This window comes from Capsicum annuum, chromosome 2, assembly GCF_002878395.1.
Source record: "Capsicum annuum cultivar UCD-10X-F1 chromosome 2, UCD10Xv1.1, whole genome shotgun sequence".
Classification (NCBI taxonomy): domain Eukaryota; kingdom Viridiplantae; phylum Streptophyta; class Magnoliopsida; order Solanales; family Solanaceae; genus Capsicum; species Capsicum annuum.
This window is the reverse complement of record NC_061112.1, coordinates 127,906,042-127,925,824: the sequence shown is the minus strand read 5'-3', so window position 1 is coordinate 127,925,824 and position 19,783 is coordinate 127,906,042. Positions and strand designations below refer to the sequence as shown.

Below are 19,783 nucleotides of genomic sequence, written 5' to 3'. Positions count from 1 at the left end.
CCTCTCCCCCGCCAATTTTTTTATTTTTTTTTAACAAAAGAAATTTAAAACTTTTTCTTCCCCCACCCCTACTGTCTATTTTGACACCCCCATCCACCCGCCTACCAACCCCTTTCCTAAAAAAAGATATAATTTTTTTAATTTATTTTAAAAAAAAGAATTCTAAATGTATTTTTACGCTTTAGCAAAACACTAAAATGTATATTTTAAAAAATATTTTTTCATTCACCAACCAAATACTAGAAAATATTTTTCATTCACCAACTAAATATAAGAAAATAAGTAAAAAATCAACTTGTTTTCCAGTAAAACATTTTCTAGAAAAATATTTCCCATGGAAAACATTTTCCTTCATACCCAACACACTCATAGTCTAGTTGATAAAAGAGGGATCTCAATCATCCCAAGCAAATTCTCTTTCTTTAATTCTCTACTTTTTCTCTTTAGCAAAGATCAAGAAAACAAAAATGAAAGCGTCAAAATTGTCAGACTAACTTACAATTTTTATTTTATTTTTTTACTTGTATATGCATTTGGAGTATAGAGCTAGGATGCTTGCACTTGATGATGAAGTAAACACGATCATGAGCCAATATTCAGTATCGTTGAAGGTATGAATGAACATTTTATCCTAATTGGTTGAGAAAGAGTTGTTTGATAGCGCATAAGGATAGTATAAAATAAAGTGTATAGTAACATTGGGATTGTTATGATCATTGTAATGGCTAACTTATGGTAGCTTTGTTATTGATTCGGTATTGAGATTTGAGATTTTTCTTGAGAGTTAATTGGAGAAGAAGGACAAATAATACCCTAACTGATGCCCCAAGTCGTGTTATGAATGATTGGGTTGAGGGGGAAAAGACCCAATTGTCCTTCTGACCTTTTTAAATATGTAATTGCGTTTTGCAGGACACTCCAAAATATTGGGAGTTTTTAGCTATACTGGAGACTCATGTTTGCCGATGTGAGGTTTGATCATGGTGACCAGGTGCATGATGTCACACTTTATATTTTGGGAGATGTACAAGTCATCTCAGGTTTTTCTCCAGTTCATGCGGCTAACACGCACCGGAACTTCCAAATTACTTGGACTAAAGAACCCTATTTCAAATATTCCACCAGGTGAAGTAATGCTAGAGACGATAGCTATGACAGTCTAAAGTGATGTTTCCTACGATGATTTTGTGAACTTAATCATTAGCTATTGTGGACTGAATTGTCAACCGGAAGAACTCACCATCAGCTATATGCACAACTTCTTTGGTACATGGGAATCCCCCAAGCAAACATAATAATGATCATCTTGTGGGGCACATGTGAATCCCCCAAGCAAGTGCTGCAACAAATATATTAGGAAAAATCTAAGTTTCTTTGAGGGGATTCTGATCTCTGGACCCAATACGACTCGAGGGTATGAGCCGTATGTTGGGATATGGATGGTATGGTCCAGTTGTATGCTGGCCAGTGTTGGCTGGTGTCTGGTGAGATGGATTTTGGTTACTTTACCAAAAAAAAAGTGTTTTTATTTAAAATATTAGATTTAAAGAATTATAATATTTATTACCTTTATATCAATTTAAATTTTATCTTATATAGAAAATAATCTTTGTAATTCTATTTAAGAATCTGTTGTGGGCTGAAAATCGATCGGGGCGTGCCAGGATAGCGGCCTAGTGTGAGCCTTGGGTGTCGGCATGGCCATTTAAGTGGTTAAACGGGCGAAAATGTGCCAACAGAGGTGTTTTCGGGCAAATCGATGTGTGTAGTTTCGAGGTGAAAGAATGGAATAGAGGGGAGTGAATTGATGAAGATGGAGGAATGTTGTGGATTGTTGTTTTTGTTCTCGCCCAAGGACCCAGTCCCTTGGTTTTGAGTCCAGCATAAGACTCGTAGTCAAACCTTTACGAGTCGTTATTTGGACTTGTAGCCAATCCAGCGTGTGATCTAAGAATCTCTCCCAATGGATATGAGTCGCGCATACGACTCGTAGTCCATCATAACGAGTCTTTAGGAGGAAATCATAGTCAGACCAGAAAGGATCAAAAACCTCAGGGTTCCAGCTCTGAAATGGGTGAAATTATCCATCTCACAGCCCAATGTCATCATATCACTTTCTCATCAAAATCACAAAAGTCAAGACAAAATATTAGTAATGCTAGAATGAATTATACTAAAATGAGACTTTCTTATCCACTATGTGGTTGGGTGGATTAAGAGCAGTTCTGATCCATATAGCCCTTATATTGTTAATTCACAATGGTTTGTTGTATATTAGTTATACACCCTATAATACTGAATAGGGCGTATATATGTACTTGCTATCCATAGGCTGCAAATCCGACCAACCAATGAAGCAAAATATATTGGCGAACAAGCTTGTCATCATTACAGCTAACTAGTGGTTCATACACGATCTGTAAGACAATGGGACCAAGAGCTGAGATACTATTCATTTATATTGAAAGTAAAAATGATCAGAAATGTGCAACTGTGAAATTTGACATAGCTATTTTTGATCACCAACAGCCCCATATTGCACGGCGGTATTGGAACAAGGACTAACCAACTTTATACTATTCTGACATCTGCTATGACGATAAAATGTAACAAAATCTGCTCCTTTAACACTATACACAGAGACAAGCCAGCTCCAGGGCTTCATCTTAAAAGAATCAAAGTTTCTCCAAAAAGAAATTAAAAAAAGAAAAAGAATGCAATCACATTCACACCAGACCTTTGTTCTCCGGCGATCAAACATCAGAGCTATAGAGCAGTTGTCAAGCGCTCCCCCAAAAATCTTGGCAACCTCAATCACTATAATCTTCAGACTCTGAAGAATCCAACTCTTGGTCCTCATTGACATCCCCATCTCTATCTGAGTCGTCGTCATCCATGTTAACGTATCTTTCCAGATTTTGACCATGGCTTCTGTATCTATCATCATTGTCATTATCAGGGTCATCGTTGTCCTCTTCCTCCTCCTCGTCATCTTCAATGCCATCACCGGCATAAACAACCTGATCCTCATCTGACATTTCCATTAAATCACTCCTGTTAAACTCATATGTATTTTCGGGAGCACTATCATCAGATTCAGCAGCTTCCATACTCATACTATTATCATTTGTGGCTTCTATTCCTTCCACGTTCATGTCAAACTCTTCCCTCACAAGCTTTCTAGGTGATACTACAAGACTTAGCCGGCTGCTTCTGTCACCCAAATAATCTGGTTGGGTTTCTTCAACAATTTTATTATCTATTCTCCTCTTTCTGACAGTTCGGCGACCTCGTACATGTCTCTGCCCATGCGTTTCTCCCTGCTTAATAAGTACTTGAGTTAACGTCTCAGTAGGCCTTACAACAGCCCTGCCAGATTCTGATAGTTTGCTAGCAGTTCCTTTCTGCAGCTTTCGCGGACGACCGCCTCCTCGCCCACGAACAACTTGCCTACTTCTCGAGCTGCTAGGCAAATTGCTGAGATAATCCCAGTTTTCCTCTCTCAATGGTCCATCATGATCAATTTCTGTTGGTTCTACCTTTTGCAGACCTTTCAAAGAAGAATACCCCAAAGATGGCTTCTGTATGCAAGAAAAAGTTAAGTCATCAGGATGATTCAGAAGGAAAGAGTATCATTAGCCAAAAATATGGCATTTATTTTATAATGACAAGTATATTGGCAGTCCTAGAGGTGATTAGCAGTAGATGATCAATGGCAGACCATATACAAGTTGACAAATTTTCTTTCACCAAATAAATCCACAAAGACACAATCATGCGGTGCAATAATCATGGATACACAGTAAAACTAAATGTAACTAATAACACCAATTACTTGATTTAGAAGGGAAGACAACTCAACTGGAAGGCAATCTACTTTATTTTTTAACTCAACCTCAGTTTTCTGCTGAGGATCATAGGATATGGAGGCATCAAGCTCCAAAAGTCTGAGAGCCACTGCAGCGGTGGTATGAGGTATCCACGGGAGTTGTGGTACAGATTCATAAGTAGATGCACAAGCAGCATTTCTTGATGAAGCACATAGACCCATCAATTCTTCTGCAGTCTCATAGTCGGCAGACAAGTAATCACGCTTGATGGCGCCCTCTAACTGAATCAGAATCTGCACAAAATCAAGAACATTTTCTTATTGCAGCTTCTGAATTTGGAAGGGGTGGGTAAGAATAGATTCAGCAACAGCTATCAAATCAAACAATCTAAATTTGCCATGCTTTCCGCCAAAGTAGAGTCTTTAGATGATCCCAGCATCATTAGCACAAATAACTGATTTGAGGAGGAACCACCATGCAGGAGTGAAACCAATACCCAGATGAGGCACAATCTTCGCTTTTCTATTCCACTCTTTCCCTCTCTTTTTACCCATGAGTATAAGAAAGAGAACACACTAGGGAAGACATCTTGCCAGTTCCTCATCATACATAATAGTAGTATATTTTTATTTCACTTAACCCAACACTGTAAAACAACCGGTAGCTTGACAAAACACTTCAATCTGTTAGGCCTAAATTAGATCGACTCGTGCAATGAAATAGGCAAAAATATAATTACTGTACAACTATCAATGACTAATGACGGGGAGCGGATGAGGCCCAACGCATATTTTCATAGTAAACTCGTATATGGACTCCTTACACTTCTTTGCAGTTGTCAAGAAAAAAAGTATCTTCGACCTTTTTGGAAATTTGAAAATTTAGGAACACTTCAAAAACTTGTTAAGATAAGACTCACGAACAATACTGCAAATAGAATGAGTCAAAGGGAGTGAGATAAACCTGGAGAAGATCCTCAGGAGACGATGAATATTGCAGCTTCATGCCCCATGTCTTTCTACAGTCTTCTGTCCAAGATGATTGAAGTGCCTCATATGGCACATAAACCTGTGAATTCCAGAGGAAAACATTAATACATACATCACGCTAAAAGAAACTAAAAGTTGTCAACAGAATGTGCCTCATATGTACTTGGTTTCATGTCTGTCAAGACACATGAAAGACAACTAAACAAGAAGAAAAGTGAAGGCGGACAGCCTAACACAAACCAGATTCTTGGAGGTATATCTTATAGAATCTCACCTCAAGGAAACTTAATACGGCCTTCATCAATCTGACTCTTAGAGGAAAAGCATTTGAAACCATCAAACTATTGCAATCAAATTTCATATTGTCCATAGAGTCCATTGCTTGCTCAAGGAACTCGGCGTTCATGTCAACTTTGCTACTCATCTTGTTGCAAGAAGGGCAAATGCCCTCTTCTGAAAGATAAGACTCTAAACAGTGGCCACAAAGGCCCAAAAGCGACAAGGACCTTTTCTTCCCATATCGCAAGGCACGTACGATTGATGATCTGAGACATTCTTTCCACATCCAGATCTGAAAACCTTGATATCTCATTAAGGCATTCCTTTTCTCTTCCTCATTCTTCCCAAACTCAATTTTAAAAGACAAAGATGTTTCCCAGCTATCCGAACTCACGCCATATATGGTACTTTTAGGGCTGTAAGCACTTGCACCACAGGCTGGGCTTGAACTAACTGCAGAAGATTTATTTCTATATTTGCTTCCATGTTGACCAACGTTATCACCATAAGACATGTTTCTCCACACACGTTCCTTGAAAGGACCCTCAATTTTTTGTAACATAATATGCAAATGTGATTCCCTGATGCCTCGAGTATCCAAAGAAGCCAAAAGACGATCAAATGCCTGCATGTAAAGTAAAGGATTAGTAGATAAAAAGGTAATAGCTAGGTCTGGTATATTTAGGACAGACGAGACCTCATCAAGATCTATATAACTACTGCTACATATAGGGTGTTTCCAAACCCAAAAACTATCCTTAGTCCAGAAAAGCAACAATGTCCACAGCACTTGTTGAGTATTACCAGACATGTAATTCTTTCTAAACTACGGATTCACCTTGTTCTTTATTTCTTTAATGAGTCGTCTCATTGTTGTCTCTTCTTCAGTTATAACTTGCCTTTCTTACATCTAAATTATAGAAAAACCTCGTCGCGTTCTTCATTTGTTTAATGAGTCATCTCACTGTTCATTATCATCTCTTCTTCAGTCATAACTTGCCATTTCTAACACATAAATATAGTAAAAACTTTTTGCAGAAATGCAAGGTATGGCTGCATATAATAGAGCCATTTGGTAGGCCCATCCTTGGACCCACGCACAGCGGAAACTTAGTGCACCGACACGGACACTTTTTTAAAAAAACAAAATAGTGCAAGCGGCTCCCTTGGATAAAACATATTTTCAGCCTACTAAACCTACTTTCACGATTAACAGCAAAGTACATACTGAAAAAGAATGGAAGGAACATACCTCTTCAGTGTCAATAAGTCTCCAGCAGCCTTGAGGTGATTCAAAAAATATCCTGCCAGAACCAGGATCTTGACTAGAACCAGAGGCAACAAATAGCCAGTAGCGATTACGCCTGCGGTCTTGACCTAAAGGCAAGGACCTGTACACATACATCTCTTCTGCTTTGTGGCCAATGAAAGACTTTAACTGCATGCGTGACCTTTCTGCTGTATTCCCACTTGGTACAGCAAATTGACCCACAAAAGTTTCTTGTGCGGCTGAACTCTTTTCAGCAAGAATACTCTCAAAGTGATTCTGAACATTTCCTACAATAACAGCAGATTCATCCTTGACCAGCGTGGTTGGTGACGTCCCTTGATTTTTATTGTTTGTAAACCCCAATGGGCTTTGGCTACCCTCAACCACAGCATTGAAGGAACTATCATTAAATCTATTGACTGTTTCCTCCTTTAATCGTCTTTTATCCAATTGGGATTCAGCCCACATCTGTTTTTTCAAAGCATTTGCTGCATCCAGACGATCCTGTAAAACCATCTTTGTTAGATAGCTGAAAGAGACGGCAATGGACTAATGGTCAATAATAATAATTTTTATCAGATTTACCTCAAGAATTGCACGGATAGAATTCCCTTCATTTGCTATGCCAATCAAGGAAACGAGAGCACTTAGACGCTCCTCAACACAAAGGTCAGAGTATTCACCTTCAGTGAGTCCTTGAACCCATGGCTCACCTGCTTTGCTTTCATCAATTTCTGAACATTCTTGGCTAGGGTTACTTCCCTCAATACCTATAAGAGAGCATCAACAGATAATGAAAAATAATGTTTTCAAACAACTAGTACTACACTCTGCTTTCACATTTTTGTAAAAAAAACAAATAAAGCATAAAAACACATCAGTAGTTAAAACCACATCCTTACCGACAACATCAACTCCAATTTGTCGTGCAACCTCATCAGAGAGCTTACTTTTTCCATTCACCAAGCAGGTGTCAAGCAATTGCTCGCTATTCTTGTTTACACCATACGGAGTACCCAAGTCATCGACTTCTGGACCTTCAGCAGCATCACCTTCAGAATCATCATCTCTTTCTTCATCTTCAACATTTTGTCCAGAGAGAAATCCATTAGCATATCTTAGAATTTTCTCCTTGGCTGCTGAAATTATTGCATCAGCATCAGCAGGATCCTTCCTGAAAGCAAGTCGGACATTGTACGTTGAAGGAGCAATTCTTTCAAAAAGTATTGGATCCCTTGACAAAGCAACAGATATAGAGGCTTCTGGAGTCTTGCTTGTTGAAAGATCACGTAATCCAGATTTCTGGAGAACAAAACATAGAGAAGAAATTAACAAGAAAGATCTTCAAAACACATTGAGCCAGATTAACATGAGAGACAGCAACAATGTGCATCAAAAGAACAGTTACTTGAATCCTTTCCGCAATATCTAGAACATTCAAGCCCTTGTCTCCCTCAAGAGCAAGAACATGGTAAGCAGCAAATTTAACAGTCCCTGGTGTCAACCGATGCCTGGATTTGCGCTGGGACATATATCCTTTTTCTTGCATAATTGCAACAGCATTTTCAGCTGCCGAACCACTTCGCAGAGTGGATACAATGTCTTCGCAACCTTTAGTCTGCACAATAGGGAAACATTACCATAATTAGACATAGTGCACCATCTATTTGACGTAGAATGTCAAAGAATGGGTGCAGGTTAGCATTCTAGGATAAGAGGGAATCCTCTGATGTTCATCTTAGAAAACCAAAATTCTGAGCAACTTAGGGTCGACTATATGAATCCACTCTAACCAAGAAGTTCCATTTAAAAACCACAGCATATAGGTCCAACCAGGTCCAACCGTTGATTAAAGAAGTTCCATTTAAAAACCACAGCATATAGGTCCAACCATTGATTAAAGGTGGAATAATTATGGCTACAAAGCTAGTTTCGGTGATAATCCGACAGTAGCAGATTAACTTTCCACTGTCATCCAATTTTATACCAGCATTTCCATTAACAGACCCACATGGCCACATATATACCAACATTTTCTTTTTTAAAAAATGGTGTCTAGGCCATCTTACACAAGCCTCGACTATTCCACTAGGTACCTGCTACCTCCCACCAAGAGAAACACCAGGTACCACTGCTCACCCAACCGTAGCCAAATGGAAAGAGATCACCTAGTGTTGTGTCTACTAGAATTTAACCTTGGTCTCTCCAAGTTTTCACCCGCTTTATTGACCGCTAGGTCACACCCTCTGGGAAGACACATATACACCAACATGCATGCATCTACATCAAAGAAACAATGGTTGGATAACAAAGTGGAGGAAGAAACAGTCTGAATCCTATTGGTTCAAGATGAATTCAGGACCTGAGTTTTGACCGGAAAGAAAGATTGTGATAGCAACTGAGAGCCTGGACTGTTGTTGCTTTGTGAATTTACTTAGATTACGACCAAATATTAGATCTTAAGCCACTGGGTTAAAAATTGAAGAAGCGTAATATCACTAAGATGAAAATGAGGACAGAAAATGTAGCACCTCATCCGAATCATTCAAACAAGTGCGTTCACTCTTTTTCTTCAGTGGAGGTCCAAATCCAGCAGAGAGCGCAAATTGGCGCAGTACTTCAGACCACGTCAAAGGATTTAAGTGCTTCTGCCAATTGCGTATGTCAAAACCCCAAAGATATGCCTGTCAATGAAGTCCACAAACTGGTAATCTTTGACCATCCCAAAAAAGAGTACATTACAGCCTAAAGAGGAAGTGTGCACAGCAGTGATTACCCCTTCGACTATTTGAGGATGTCCACCTTCAGGATTGATAGCATTATACTGATTTGTCCCAGGCCCACCAGAAGGAGTTCGAGCAACATCTTCAATATCTTTTATAATCAATTTCAGAAGAGCAATATGTATCTCAGCCAATAATCTGGAATCCTGTACAGAGAAAGCAATTTAATCTGGAATCAGACCTCACCCAGCCTTTTTAAAAAGATAGGAAAACTTGACAGCCAAAAGGACTACGCAGAAAAGGTAACTTATACGGTGAGTTCACAATTAACTTTAGCCAAAGGTACTCACATAATCATGGAAAGCTTGAAGAAATTCATCAAGAGTGAAAGGCCAAAGCCCCAGAATATCTGCAAAATTTAGACAGAATCTCCAAGCCTGTAAGAATCAAAAGGTTTTATGTTTAGTTCAAAGGCACTAAAGAGGTCTGATTCAACAAAAAAGAGCAAAATCAATATAGAATCACACAGAACTTGGTTTAGAACACAAATATGCACTTCGACTGCTTTTCCCTTGTTTTATTATCCTTCCTGAGTTTGAGTTTGGTGACTACTGACTACTATTTTACTTTTCACCAATTACCATTCATCCAAGTAAAGATGACCTATTTTCCACTTTGGTCTGCCAATAAAATACTGACCTGTTTCTTTAAATCCTAAATTGCACTCCCTCCCAAAATTCAAATTAATATAGATCAAACACTACTCTACATCATTTTCAACTTAATGTATAACATCCTTTAAGTATTAACCATTTCCCCATCACCCATTTAATAATCAAAAGAGTTTCATCAGACAAATACTTTTTTTAAAAAAAAAAAAAAGATAACTTGAAACTTGTGAAAGAAAGAAATTCCTATGCCAAACTGACTAAAACATGTCTTTTTGACTCGATATAACCTGGAAGAAAAAAAGAAGTCCCTGCCTCAGAGGCGAATTTAGAGGTAAAATATGGGGCACGTGAACCTGTGGTCTCTCCATAAAACTAGGTATTTTAACGTAAATATTATCCAAAATTGGTATGATTATCTATTGGCACCCACGCTACAAAAAGTCAAAATGGTGCACTTGGTTGAATGTTGAGTTATTGACCTAAAGGACTAGGGATCAGCCCTAACTTGATACATTTTTTTTCCTTTTTTTAGTGGTGCACCCATGTTCTAGAAATCCCTTTCTCCAACCCATGATGGAAGTACAGATAAGCAAATAGGAGTAGATATGTGGCTTAGATAATCATCAAAATTAGTGATCACTGTTTTAATGTGCAGAAGCAGGAAATACATGATAAATGGAAGGGAAAGAGAAACAGCAATCAACAAGCCATGTAGACTAGTTTAAATGATCAAGCAGCATACCATAAGAAGATTCCCAACATTGTCATCTGAAGCAATCCATGGTTGGATGGAGAATGGCTTTTTCAATTGGACAGACTTGGGAGGAAATTCACATAAAGATTCTGAATCACATAAGACGTATTTCAGCAACAAACCAACACTTCGCAACCTTTGGAGCTAAGCAACTTAAATGAGGCAGAGACAATGGAGAAGAATAAATAACGTGTAAATTTTCCACTTCTCATATAACACTTCACTGGCTTTCCTGGAAGCCCTATCATCTAGCATGCTCTTCGTACGGAATACAAGATAAAAATGCGACAAAAATGAGATTCAGACATATGTTATTAACTAATGTGGAACTAAAGCATTAAAACTTAAAAAAAACGTGCAGATATAATTTTCACTGTGACGGTCAAGTTAACAAACTCCTACCTCTAAATGAGTCGAGGTTCTGCAAAGCGTCATAATTAAGAGATGCAATTGATGGTAACCCTTTGCTAGAGGCAGCCAGATCCATAAGTTCCAAGCGTTCATCCTCAATCAGCTCCATCGATTCTTTAGCAATTCTGCGTGCCATTGCCTTCTCCATAGCAGCCTTCTGTTTTGCAGCTTCCCTCTCTTTTCTTAGCTCTTCTTTTTGTTTCTTCCTCTCCGCCTAGAGATTAAAAACCAATAGTACCAGGAAGAATTCAATTAGCAGATTTCGAAAGGATATAAATGAAAGCATGGGGAAAACAAAATTCTCATTTTGAATACCTACCCTCAAAAGCTCCTTCTGCATAAACCTCTCTCTCCTCTCGAGTTCACGCTTTTCCTCTCGCTGATATCGTTCCTCCTTCCTCTGCTGTTCACGCATCAGCCTTAGTTCTTCCTTTCTTCTTTCACGATCCTGCTTCTCCATGTCCTTTTTCATTTGTTCTTCCCTCTTTCAAGCAAATATTATAATATCAGTCGTAAAAACAAGAAAAATAGTTTTCCAATGTTTACAATTTTGAAAGAAGATCAAGAAGCTACACATTCAGAAATGTAAATATGCCGTACTTTCCGCCGTAGAAGATCTTGTTTTTCAAGTTCTTTCCGGATCCGTTTTTCATTTACTTGAACATCCCTTCCTATTCTGGTGTCTTCACTCTGCAAGAAACCAACAATAAAGCGTACTGTGAAAAGCAAAAAGAAGAAAGGGGAACTCAGGTGCTTATATGGACACAAAAAGATAAAGACTTATGAAGCTTCAAGTTACCTTGCGCTTCCGATCTAATTGCAAGAAGTCCTCATTACTAGAGACGAATTTGTTATCCTGCTGAGGGGATGGAAAGTGTCCCTGCCTGCCCTGTTGAGACATTACACCAATGTTTTGACCTTCAACACCATATTCCCTAGCAAAATGTCCATTCCCTTGCATTATTGGCGCATTTTTAGAAGGGCCGTCAACAGGCGAATCATAAAGGTAAGGGGCTGCAATTTGTCCATATTTATCAGATACAATCTTCGGCTCAGCAGGTTCACGATGACCACTTGTCAGAACCTGAAGATAAAAGTAGAGCTCAGCTGCACTATCAAACTGACATGCTAATAAATCTCACTTTCAAGTTTTACCACCAATAAGTTATTATCCAAAACTAGCCAATCATGAGGCACATTTTACACTACCTCCTAGATAACAACCATGAATGCCAGCAGCATTGCATACGAATTGATAGTGAAAAGACCAGCATATTATGCAATGACTTCACCAACAGGTATAAAACAATACCCCATCAAAAACTTACACGTCCTGGGGCTAAATCACGATGGAAAATAAGCCATGCAATTATTCTAAGCTAGGAGCAAAAGAAATAAATCAGTTGCAAAGTGACCAAACAGAGAGTCTATGAAAATCCATTCCACTTACAGAAGAGAGTAGGTCCTCAAGAAGACAGAAAGGATACAAAATATTACACCTCCTATACGGCTATAACCACTGAAAGGCGGAATGTGAAATAGCAAGAGAGTGATCTCTTTATGCATACCGGAGAAAGAGAGAGAGTTGTTCCAACACTAACTTTAGCATCATATGGTCCATATAATTTGCTGTCATAGGAGTGCCTGTAGCGGTCCCCGCGTTCTCCAAAATCTGTGCCAGAAATGACAACAAAAGCCAAAATAAGTCAGCGAAACAATCCAAAGGAATTGTTTTACTTCCAAATGAGAAGGTCTGAACAAAATATTGGAAGGTCACAGGTCCATAGCATATAACAAATTATTAGAAGTAAACCCAAATGATAAGAGGCTCCTACGGAAACAAATATGAAAAGTTTACACTGTTAAACAGCTAGCAGTCTGTGAGGTAACAGAACAACGGGGAAAATGAGTAGAATCCCTTGGTCATGTTTCCAGATTAGTGAGGCATACTTCAGGATAGCAACTCAGAAAGCAGGGTTTTGATAAATACAGAATGGTCTTGATTTCTTTTGATATACACACACAGACGAGGAAATGCATTGCTGATATCAGTCACCTCAGGTTATTACTGCTCTCCTTCCCAAAGGCAAATCAATAGGAGACCAAAAGCACTCCACAGAGCAACTCACAAACATATATGATGATATAATCTCATAAAATTGGGGAAGAAAGTACAGACAATAACTATGCATTCATGATCCAGTGTCAGTGTTTTATTTAAAAATAATCTCTCTGAAGAGATTCTCAAACCAAGTTTGGACTAATATGACACTGAACGTCATGCCACAGAATTAATGCTCTATTTCAAATATAATCATTTTTAAGAAAATAAATATATGTATTCACAGGCATACTGAGATAACATCATAAACTACAGCTGCAAGGACATAGATGGGAAAATGAAGGAAAAAATGATCTGTGAAATTCTTTCATTTCAATACTAATATCCAAATTTAGAAGATGAGACATCATATATATGCATTTATATTATAAGATCACTAATAACATGAGTAAGTTAATTTACCAATAGGAGACCCAAATGCACCAGGTGGTAGCTCATCAAACTCCACCCCAATAATAGGACCATCCTCACGTAAAGTTTCTCTTAATTGTGTCTCTATACAAGCTATTACTCGGCGCTCCATTGCCCTCCTAGGTGATTCATAATGTCTTATAGGCTTTGTTGGCATATCATCCCCATTATCAAACCGACTTGACCCTGATCCTGACCCTGACCCTGACCTCGAAACTGATCCTGAGCCACGATCACTAGCAGCTTCAGCAACCATTAAATCCTCTCTAGGTGACTCCATAGCATTTCTCTTAACACCTGTCACACCAGCACGTGGCTTCTTTTCTGTCCCCCCTGACGTGTTTTTGTCCTTTAACCTCCTGTGACAAAACCACATCTGCAATTGCCGGTCCGTTAGACCTAATTTTTCTGACAGCTCAGCACGAATGGCCTCAGATGGATACGTTTCCACTGCATAAACGACAAAGCAAAACAAAAGAGAGTCATGTCAAATAAACACAAGTACAAAAATACAAACACAAAAACAGATTTGATAACTTAAAGGTTAACATCAGTCCATGCATGGGGGAATAGCAAAACCTTTAATAAAAACCAAAAGTTTTCATCCGATCGCTACAGCATTCAAACACATATACAAGCAGGGTAGATAACTATAACACAACAATTGCATATCCCACAGTAAAATTAATCCCAAAAATTCCCTCCACAACAGAGAGCATAATCAAAAGGAAAAAGAACAAAACATATACACCAATATTAATGCACAACCTAAGAACCATATAAGCTCAAACATGGGAATGATAGAAATCCACAAAAAGACCCAAAATTTCACCCATCTCCTAAAAACATAGCATAGTATCCCCATCCCAGTAGTTTCCAACTACATAAATATGCTCAACACAAAGAATTACACACCTGAAACAACAGAATCACCTTCTAATTTCATCAGACATGGTGCATAAACACCTATAATACACCTAAATCTCCAAAAACATAGCAACATAAATATGCTCAACACAAAGAATTACACACCTGAAACAACAAAATCACCTTCTAATCTCATCACATATGGTGCATAAACACCTCTGAACAGCATAATACACCTAAATCTCCTAGAACATAACATAATATCCCCATCCCAGTAGTTTCCAACTACATCAATATGCTTAACACACAGAATTACCCATCTGAAACAACAAAATCATCTTCTAATCTCATCAAACATGGTGCACAAACACCCATATAATACTCCTAAATCTTCAAAAACACAGAATAGCATCCCCAACTACATAAATATGCTTAACACAAAAAAATCACACATCTGAAACAACAAAATCATCTTCTAATCTCATCACACATAGCAGCACATAAAACACCCATAAAAAATCCAACACAACACACCTAAAAATCTCCCAAATTTCCACATCTACAAGCAATTCAAACAAACCCCAGATCAACAATCAACAACATAAACTCAAAAAAGTAAAAAACAAAAGAAGAACATACTAGCATAAACTCTTTCTAGGGTTTCCAATTGAAAGGGAGTCTTCATCTGCCTTTTTGGCTTCTTGGGTCCTTCAGATGAACTCATATTAACGTTCTTGTTGCCTTCTCCTTCCGACCCACCATCCATTTTTCCAGATCTTTCTTCAAAAAAAACCCTAAAAATCCAATCTTTACATATGGGTAACTATATATTCTTCCCGTGATAACCAACAACACATGGAGAGAAACCAAAAAAAAAAAAAAAAAGATGAGGTAAATAATAATTGATAATTAAAAATAATAATAAGAAAAAATAGAAAAGAGAAAAACAAAAATAAACCCAACACAGAAGAGAAGGGAAAGAATAAGAAGAAGAAATTGTTGAATAAAAAGGAACAGTATAGTAGAACAAGTCCCTCTTGTTGGTTCCAAATTCCATGTTCTTTCGGTGTGTGTATGTTTAATTCTATAGTAGTAATAATTTTTAATTTTTCCACAAAACAATTTTGTTTTTTAAAAAGGAATTTTCCAAAACACGTTACATTTACATGTACATCCCATGTAATGTTTAATGTAATGTTAGTAGAAATACTTTTCTTTTGTTGTTTGTTTGTTTAAAAACTAAAACAAACTCTTTTTGAGGTTTGGAGTCTTTTCTTTTCTTTTTTTTGATAATGAAATCAAGTTGAAAATTTTTGTGTGTGTTTTTCATTGATTGAGGGGCACTTTTTTCTCTCTCTGTTGTGTTTTTTTTTTTTTCCCAAATTTTTTAAGTATTTATTTCCCTTTATGTTATTTCTATTTAAAGTTGGACTTTCTGGGTTTTTTGGTACTTTCAAGTTTATCCCCACTTTGTTGTAATCTTTTGTTTCACATCTTGTTCAAAGAATCTTCTCTTTTTTTTTTTTGGTGACTAATCCGATTTGTGAGCCTCTTGAATTTGTTTATGTGGGCTCCACTTTTTTGGGCCCTATACTATTGTCCTCGTCATTTAATGAAAGAGAGTAATTTCAAGACTACCTTGGAAAAACTTTCATTTGGGGTCAACTATGGACGTTTATGGTTTGATTTGAATCGATTTTTCATTAAAATTATAATTAAATTTATTAAGTTGATTTTTAAAATTTTAAAATTAAGCTAAATAAAATAAAAAAGTTATTAATTTGATTCAATTTATAATTAGCTAATGATAAATTAATAATAATAATAATATAATGAAACATGAGATAACTATTTCAATAACATTATGAATCAATAAGTTTCTCTCTATTATCACAAGATAGAGATGTATATGAATCTTCTATTATGTTTTTCATATTATTCCCAAGTTTTAATGTGTTTATATTGTAGAATTGTAGAGGTTCTTTCATTTCACGTATCTAATATCCATAGGAGAAATATGCATCTTTAAATAAAATGGTCAACCTTCATATAATCAAAGGGGCAAGTCGTTCAAGAGTAGATAGATGTCTTAATAAAAAACTAACAATACACCATACTTCATATATAGAATTAGATGATTAGACTTAGAGTGTTGAGTTTGGACGGGGTGGAGGTGGACCGAAGAAATACTGTAGGGAAATGATTAAACGTGACATGGAGCAGTTACAGCTGACCGAGGACATGCCCCTGGATAGGAAGGTATGGAGGAAAAACATTAGGATAGAGGGTTAAGGTGGGTGGATGAGTCGTAGTCAGTAGGTAGGAAGGCGTTGGTGTCCCTTGTTTGATAGTGTCCAATATTTTTGTGGATGTTGTATCTATGTTATTGTATCGTGTTCCATGCTTTTGATTTTTTATTTTTTATTTTTTATATATTGTCCTTTTATCTTGAGTCGGGGGTCTATCGAAAACAGTCTCTCTATTTCTTTAGAGGTAGTGGTATGAACTACATACACTATATCATCCCCAGACCCCACGATGTGGGAATATTCTGGGTTTATTGTTGTTGTTGTGGTGGTGGGGCATGTAAACTGAGTAGACTAAAATCAAATTAATGATTAAAAGATATAAAATATTTATAATTATTTATGCAAAATTAATATTATATATTAAAAAAATTATAAAATTTATGTATATAATTTATCGGTTCTATTTGATTATTTTTTTATTTTTATAGTAGAACCATAATCAAACCAAATATTATCAATTTTAAAAATTCAAAAGCAAACCGAAACAAATATTGATTTTTTTTAATAGGTTTGATTTGATTAACCAAACCATGGACTCCCCTAAGAATGAGTATCTCCATGTTGGTCATCTTTTTATCTTTTTTCCTCACATTTTTATGAGTAGACATTCTGATATTTCTATTTTTCTCTCTAAGTTCAACACAATCTATAATATTATGTATGATTTTTCGTCTTCATCTCACTAAATCTAGTGTTTAACAATCTCTTTTTTATCTCGTAAACTACATCACACACATTGGTTAAAAAATTATGATTCTAGTGGCCTTATTTAATGAAAATGAGATTTTTTTTTAGGAGTAATTCGATGGTGAAATATTTATATGCTGGATATATATTATTTGTATGATATATATATGTGTGTTATCAATGTGGAGTGAGTGTATATTTGGAGAATATAAAATATATGTATGATATATATTTTGTGTTCATGAATTTATGAAACTATATGTTTGATTGTATCATTTGACATACATTAGTATCCATACGACATTAAACTGCATAAAAATAACATATACGCACGTATAACAAACATTAATATTGTATCGTACCAGTTTAGACCTTTTGAATTGAGATGAATTTACTGCGAGACTGTAAATTTATTGTTGGTTCTTCTTCCTTGCCCCCTCTTCTTCGTTGTTCTTCTTCACTTCCTACTTCTTTTGTATGAGGAGATTTTTTGTATGATTAACAGTGAATAAAGAATGATTGTGTAGTTTTTCAGTGATAGCTATAACAATTTTTGATGGCGATGTGATTATGGATAGATGCGGCTAGGGTTTGTAAGAAAAAAGAAGATATGAAGGAATAAAGGTCTTCGAATTTCTAATTGTGAATTTTGTAAGGGTTATATATATTGTTAAATTATTGTAGTTTTTGGAAACATGATTCTTCAACTAAATATAATAATTAAGTTCCCAATCTTGCATTTCTAAGTAAAAAAAAAATCTATTTTCAACCCGCACAACACTTATATCAAAGAGTTGGCTTATATATCCATAGCAAATATGTGTTTCATACAATGTGGTAACAATATATACAATAAATATGTGCTAAAAGTCAACAAATTTGCTATAGAACATATTAGACGAGAGATAAAATAACGTGTGTATTTTATATTCATTATAGATCTCAATTACAAAAAGAAATTGAGTTTTTAACTTTAGTTTTTTAATTGGGGGTAGTAAAAGAAAAAACGGAAAAAAAATTACAAGGTGGGAATCAAACCCTCACCTATTAGACGTGAGTTCAGATAACCAACCAATTGAACTAAAATTTTTCCATATTTTAAATTTATAGTGTATAAAAATACACATTTGATTAATTTTTTAACTTGCAAAAAAAAAAAAAAAACTTTTACACTTTAACTTTTAAACTTTTAAATAATGTTTTACCAATATTAAATTGCAACTTCACAACTAAAATTCTACTAACCAAGTTACCAAATTATCTTGTCTTGCGAAGTATTTTCCGATTATTAGTGATTTTTGAAAAATAAGTCGAGTCATAATTTTTATTAATCAAATTATTTGAGAAGTGTTTTTGTTAAGATTTTATAATTGATAAATATATATTTTATTTTTTATTTTTTTTAAGATTTTATAATTGATAAATATATATTTTATTTTTTATTGTTATTTTACAAAAAAAGAAAGTTATAATTTACTCGATAACTGTAGATTTTTTACATGAATGATTCTTTCATAAAAAAATAAAAAATTCATCTATTTTGTGGATTTTTTTTTGATAACCGTATTATTCGGGCTAGCTTGCGCGTACCTCGACCAAGTCTACGGGATTCCTGTCACCTCCCACAAACAATAGATATCAAGTAACTTAATCCATCAAAGTTAGAATAGATGAGAAGAAATCACTTTGTATTTGTGTCTATTGGAAATTGAACATGAGAACTCATGATACTCAATCTCACATCATTGAACCACTAGACCACACTCTTGGGTATTTTTTGTAAAAATATTCTTTTCATATCTATCTAAAAAGATAAAAGGTACTTTTTAAGTCATTCGAAAATACCTATTTCAAAATTTGATCAAACATATTTATTCTTTATTAGAAAAACATATAACTATTTGTAAGTTTTCAAAAACTTGGCCCATTTTATTGTTAGAACAAACACATATACGATTCGTTAAACTTTGTCAAAAGATTTCATGTGCAACAACTAAAACTATCAAATTGGTGAGGGCACCTATTCTAATCCATCTAAATAATAGGAGAACCACTTACCACCACATGAAGAAATTAAGCGAAAGTCTTTATTTGAACAATATCTCATCCTTATTACAACATTCTTAACATAAACAAATGCAGAAAACATAAACTGCCCTATAAATCTAGTCTAAACAGGTACAAAAATTTCTAAATTAAGAACGATAAAACTGGCCACAACTTTCACCATGAATGAGAGGAGTAGAAACTGTCGAAAATCTTTATCCATGTCATTTGAAAAGCATCAACTGATTTTGCAAATAGACTATGCCTAAAAGGAATATAACAAGAGTAGTATTAGTATAAACAAGACGTACTGGTATGTATCAGCGGCCGATCATGGTTAGACTACGTAAACACAATGTAGAAATTACAAAAGAAAACATGGCAACTTATATAACAATTTAATTTGTAACACTT

The 19,783-nt window shown here is 35.8% G+C and overlaps 1 protein-coding gene across 2 annotated transcripts; it reads right to left on the bottom strand.

Annotated features, from left to right (window-relative positions):
* Positions 1-2,441: 2,441 nt before the first annotated feature.
* LOC107859353 (homeobox-DDT domain protein RLT1) lies at positions 2,442-15,715 on the bottom strand. 2 transcript variants are annotated; one of them, XM_047406913.1, is made up of 19 exons: positions 14,967-15,715; positions 13,452-13,910; positions 12,496-12,599; positions 11,727-12,011; positions 11,528-11,617; positions 11,247-11,411; positions 10,919-11,141; positions 10,505-10,605; positions 9,442-9,528; positions 9,145-9,297; positions 8,900-9,052; positions 7,777-7,986; positions 7,271-7,670; positions 6,954-7,138; positions 6,351-6,872; positions 5,094-5,723; positions 4,794-4,898; positions 3,836-4,123; positions 2,442-3,581 (listed from the first exon to the last, which is right to left on the bottom strand). In XM_047406913.1, exons 1-19 carry the CDS (start codon positions 15,091-15,093, stop codon positions 2,811-2,813), a joined length of 5,058 nt encoding a protein of 1,685 aa, XP_047262869.1. In that variant the 5' UTR covers positions 15,094-15,715; the 3' UTR covers positions 2,442-2,810. The 2 variants fall into 2 exon arrangements, with proteins under 2 accessions (XP_047262869.1, XP_016559820.2); XM_016704334.2 differs by having other exon boundaries at positions 3,863-4,123.
* Positions 15,716-19,783: the final 4,068 nt, after the last annotated feature.

What these genes read in the sequence shown, in the direction of transcription:
- LOC107859353 (XM_047406913.1), bottom strand. Translation starts at nt 15,093, where the DNA reads ATGGATGGTGGGTCGGAAGGAGAAGGCAACAAGAACGTTAATATGAGT. An exon ending in CCTAGAAAGAGTTTATGCTA is followed by an intron (nt 13,911 to 14,966) that starts GTATGTTCTTCT and finishes TCGTTTATGCAG; the next exon opens with TGGAAACGTATCCATCTGAG. An exon ending in GTTTGAATGATTCGGATGAG is followed by an intron (nt 7,987 to 8,899) that starts GTGCTACATTTT and finishes CCTATTGTGCAG; the next exon opens with ACTAAAGGTTGCGAAGACAT.